At 41.9% G+C, this 5,226-nt stretch overlaps 1 protein-coding gene across 1 annotated transcript; it reads left to right on the top strand.

Moving 5' to 3' along the window:
• The first annotated feature begins 563 nt into the window (after positions 1-563).
• On the top strand, positions 564-1,857 carry LOC104597603 (zinc finger protein GIS2-like). The gene is made up of 2 exons (XM_010259237.3): positions 564-1,403; positions 1,789-1,857. Exons 1-2 carry the CDS (start codon positions 720-722, stop codon positions 1,840-1,842), a joined length of 738 nt encoding a protein of 245 aa, XP_010257539.1. The 5' UTR covers positions 564-719; the 3' UTR covers positions 1,843-1,857.
• The last annotated feature ends 3,369 nt before the right edge of the window (positions 1,858-5,226 follow it).

Below are 5,226 nucleotides of genomic sequence, written 5' to 3'. Positions count from 1 at the left end.
GAATTTGTTGCTTGAAATCAATTCTGCAACAATTAAAGTTGACGATGCTAATATGCTACCCCAGCTGCTAGAAAAGCTCCATAATCCTTTTAAGAAGCTTTTTGCATGGGTAAGCATCCCTTCCTGAGCAGGTTGCCCGTCAGTTTCTCTATATCTATATTTCAATGGAATTCGAACGCCTAGACTTCTATGGATGGCACTCTGAAACCTGCTTCGCTCCTTTATGGAATTGGGCACAAACAGCAGAAATAAGAAACTTGCGGAATTGGGGCTTGATGGTCCCAAGGCATATTTCCAAATAAATGAATTAGGTAGGGTTTACTAACAAATATATGGAAAAGGTGAGGGGTTAGCTGTATATGACTCATGAGAGAGAGAGAGCACAGTCACCCCTTCACCCTCACAACCACACCAGCACTGGTGGACTTGTCAGGCCTTACTCTCAGATGGGGTCAGCACGAATTGTCCACGGATCAGACTCCCCGTTGTAGGCCCCACCAGACAGTCTTACCACCCCAAAAAGAGAGTAGCCTCTCCTCTCCTCTCCTTGCTCTTCTTCTCCCTTCCTTTTCTTCCCTCCTCCCCACCCCACCCACTCAGTCCATTCTCTTCCCCCTTCCCTCTCCCTGTCTCCCAAGGTGGCTCCAACTGCACCTTCGTCTCTCCTCCTCTCACTTCCCTCTAACCTACTACTCTCCTCTCTCTCCATAATCCTTTCCATGGAAAAGGTTGAAAGAGAAACTCACGACTTCATGAACGTAGATTCCTTCTCTCAGTTACCGTTCATTCGGCCTGCACCCGTTAAAGAGAAGGGCATTCGACTCTTTGGTATTGAATTTGGCGGAGAAGTTGCCGTCACAGACGAGTCCGAGTCTGTGGAAACTAACCTGAGCGAGGACGCCAAGGAGAACGACAACGGCGAGAGCGGTCGCAAATTCGAGTGCCATTATTGCTGCCGAAACTTCCCTACATCTCAGGCTTTGGGAGGCCATCAGAACGCTCACAAGCGCGAGCGTCAGCATGCTAAACGTGCACACCTCCAGTCGGCCATGGCGCACGGTGGTATCCCTGAGGGCCACGTCTACGGGCTGGTTAATTACCGGCTTGGTTCCGCTGCAACGCCAGCGCTCAGCTACCCTTCTTGGACCAACGGCAACATGATTCCTACTAACAGCCGCTTTTATGGAAGCCACCATACTTCCTTCTCTCAGCCTCCGATCAACGGCAGCCCCTTGGCTTTGTGGAGAATTCCACCCGTCCAAAGCTCCCCTAATTTCAATCAGGACCGTTCATTGCTTCCGCTTTTTGCAGGTGAAGATGACTCGAGACCGGCGCCGTTCAGCGGCTCTAGTACTCAAGGACGACACATGTACGAGGCTAAGAAACCAAACGTACAAGATCATGTGAGTTTGGATCTGCATCTGTAATCCTTCCTTTAATTCTTATGAGGAAAAAAAAATGAGATTTTCTGATTAAATACATCCTTTATTTTGCCCTACCTACGCCTGTGATGCGTATGAGGCAATCTTAAGCATACCCATTATTGTTTCTTGTGCAAACTATCCTTATTTTGGTACGAATTAACGTATAAATGGAGTATTTTCGTTAAATTCCATTAAGTTGGTTGAAAAAGATAAAACTTTAATTATAAGCAGGAACCATGTAAGTGCAATCTCCCTCTCTCTCTATCTCTCTCTGCAGAACTGTTCAGAAGTGCCATGTATATATGAAAATTCTGTGACGTGGGTAGTGTTGCTTGGCATGTACATTGTATTGAACTTATCGTAGAGGGCAGCGAGTAAGATCGGTGGATCGACCGGATTATGGGAGTGGTGTTTCTGAATCAGTGCAACAGAAAGGAGAAAGAACAGATGATGGTAAACAAATCAAGAATGGCATCTATTGCTCATAAAATAAAATTTGATGCTCTGCCGAAAGCAGAAAGAAACTAAATTTCTCGATGACAGTTGCAGGTAGCTGGTAGCATTGTTTGCACCTCTTTAAATATATACTCCTTTTTCTCTTTATGTGGGTTTTAAGCTTGCTTCAGAAATGTCAGAGAGAAAGAGAAGGTAGGAGCGGGGATTACTGATTAGAAAGAAAAATCTAAATTACTACTCCATATGAACCAATGAAACTTCAAATTACTGCCAAAAATGAGGTGGGGATTCCTGTTGCAGTTCTGGGTCTGAGGAGGTAAATTAAGCTTCCATAATGGTAAAACAGTCACGTAAATGTGATAAACTGGTTGGCCGAAACGGGTCGAGTTGGATAGTGAACCCAAAAGTAGGTTGTTCGAACCAAGTAGCTAGAGAAATGTCCTCCAGTCCACCTTGGAGTTGTGGGAATTCTGAATTGAATATCCATGGCTATCGTCAATCCTGTTAACTAAATTAGCTTGGCAACCATAGCTAATGTCTGATAGCTAAAGCCAATGCGGGTCGGAGTCAAGACTAGAGTTTGCAGAAACCCCCATTGCAGGCAGTTTTGAGGCCACGATTAAGCAATAACTAGAGTTGAATGAGATAAAAAGGAAATTACGGAACTCATAACTGTTCGATCTACAACCTGACATACACAAGTTAGTAAGGTGATGATCGAAACACTCAATAGGTTTCTGGTTGTGGGACCGTTATTTGACAACTGACTTGAGTGAAAAACAGATGGCTGTGATGTGGACTCGTCGTCCAAACATATTGGGTGGTGTATTCAGAATGGGATCATTCACCTTTAAAGAAGCATCATGATTGGTGAGAGTAGTGTTGGTAGGGACTAGTAAGAGCATTGGCGAGTTCTCACTGTCTTTGTTTTTTTTTTTTTTTTTCTCTTTTTAAAACCCCATCTCTCACTAACAGAGAGGCAGTGGTACCGGTGCTTTCATGGCTTGAAAATAACAAAACTGGCCACGAAAATGATGTGTCCCAGGCACTATGTGGCTTACTTTGAAGCAACACATGAACATGGACATTAAGACTCTTAAGACTTTTTTTTTTTTTTTTAATGTACATTTCATCCTTTTTATCATTGCCTCCTGCCTCCTGTACATTTACATACATTTCTTATGCACGTGTGCATGAGTGCTTGCTCAAACGTGTGATTAATTAGCCATCAAGATATATACTCATAAACATGTCTCCCTCTCTCCCTCTCCCTCTGCTCCAGTCCAGCAAATTCAATAAAACCCGGATATTAATGGAGATTTGGGATCTAGTAAAAGTACTGCTCTGTGTTTCTTTCTTGGATCCTTCAGGAATGCATACAGACCTTCAATTTAATTATTTAGTACATACACATACACATAGAGCAGTAGTAGTGGTAGTAGCAACAGTGGCAGTAGCAGCAGCAGCAGATGCAGATGCAGTAAGATTCAAGATGTGGAGGAGGTTTTAGCTTTCACTGGGGTAGAGTTGCTCAAGTTGGGGATGGAGTACTTGTTGCATTTTCCAATAAGGTCCAAATTAGCCAGTCTCTTAATTAGAATGGAATACTTTGTTTAGGGCTTAACATAAGAGCTCAGCCCAAACAACAAATTAAAGCTTTTGTTTCTAACTGAAACTTAGCTATGCAAGTGGAAGGCGCACCATTTACTACCAACCAACATTCAACAGTGGGTGACTCATGAAACGTGGAATCTCCGGTAATTATCGTTCTGATGTCACTAGAGTCACTGTACTGGTCTTGGCTTACATAAAGTGAAATTTTAAACCCCTTCAACTCTCAGCTGATGTTTCAGTAAAACAAGGTTGCTTTATCTCAACTACTCCACTACTACATATGCAATAAAAGGGATGCCAAGGATAAAAAAGGAGAGTTTAGATCAAATCTCCATGGAACCATCATAGGACCAGAAAACTACTATTACAGATCCAGACCCAGCTTCAATTTAAGTTGGTTTCCAATTGGGTCGCTTCCAGGCTTCCAGGCTGAGTTGGGTCGTCGACCTCTTAATTAATTAATTACCAGAGCACACCCCCTTTTGTTTTAATTGTTCAACACATGTTTTGAGAACCAGCTACTATAGTGGCTAACCCGGCTGTACACTCATGACTCATCATCGGGTCGGTTCAAACTTCAAAGGTGAAGAAAATTAACTTCGAGTTTTGGGTATTCAAATTCCAAACCGATCCATTGCAAAGTGTCCACTACTGCCAACAAGGTCGTAAAAGGGAAAATCCAGAGCCACAGGGGAGTAAACTTGCTCTTAATAAGAAAAGATGCGAATGCATGGGACCCATTTAAAAGTAGATGAATTCATCAACTCAAAAGCTTCCTTCTCAGTGATATATAACTCATTTGACCCAATGTAGTGGTTAACATAATAAATACATATATATATATATATATATATATATCACCATTGCGTCCTTTTAGTCTTTACTAGGAAACGTCATAATCATGGAGCTTGGAAATGCATTACCCAACTTACAAGCAAGAATAATAGGATGTGTCCATCTCCATCGCCATATGTTTTCTGTCTAAAATTTATATTGCACGGTATTGAAAAGTAATTCATACGTTCGTAGTTTTGTTGTTTGACAAACGATATTGTTGAAATGGATCCTTCAATTACTACTACACAAAAATGACAAAAATCATGAAAAAATAGACAACAAATACAAACAGAACCCCCTGTTTGGAAACAGTAATTAAGAGCCCTCCTGTGACTGTGGTGATAGAATTTAACAGTTCTTTTAATGATCAAAAGTTCATGTAGAGTCTCAACAACGACAAATCTCATACTAATACCAATTAGGTGAAATCCTGTAGTCAACCAAATTCTGAAGTTCACTCCACACAGACATAGACTGACTGATATTGATTATTGTACTTGGAGTGGTGTCTCTTAACTCCTCATGGCCAAGGACCTGGCCAGACTGACTTCTTATTCTGGATTTGAGTTCATTATGGTTTAACCTTACAAATCTGTTGTTATTAATGTGATTTAGGTCGACCCATCTGATGGTGAGTCCTGATCCTTAACTAGCCACATGGCAGCTTTAGATGGCCTGCATCTAAATGCTGTTATGATGAGGGGGCCCTCATTGTATGCTTGTAGAATTCCTCTTGTCATGAATGTATTCTCTACTGGCGTCCATAGGTATCTGGATATATAACCCAATATCCAAGGGGCTAGGTTTCCATGTTTTGAACCTGATCACTAAATCAATAATTGGGTCAGGCTCTGCTGAATACATATGGAGCCACTTACAATGTGGGTCCCAATTG

This window comes from Nelumbo nucifera, chromosome 7, assembly GCF_055504915.1.
Source record: "Nelumbo nucifera cultivar China Antique chromosome 7, China Antique-T2T, whole genome shotgun sequence".
Taxonomy (NCBI): domain Eukaryota; kingdom Viridiplantae; phylum Streptophyta; class Magnoliopsida; order Proteales; family Nelumbonaceae; genus Nelumbo; species Nelumbo nucifera.
Note: the sequence above shows the minus strand (reverse complement) of the source record. Positions and strands in the feature narration are given on the sequence as shown.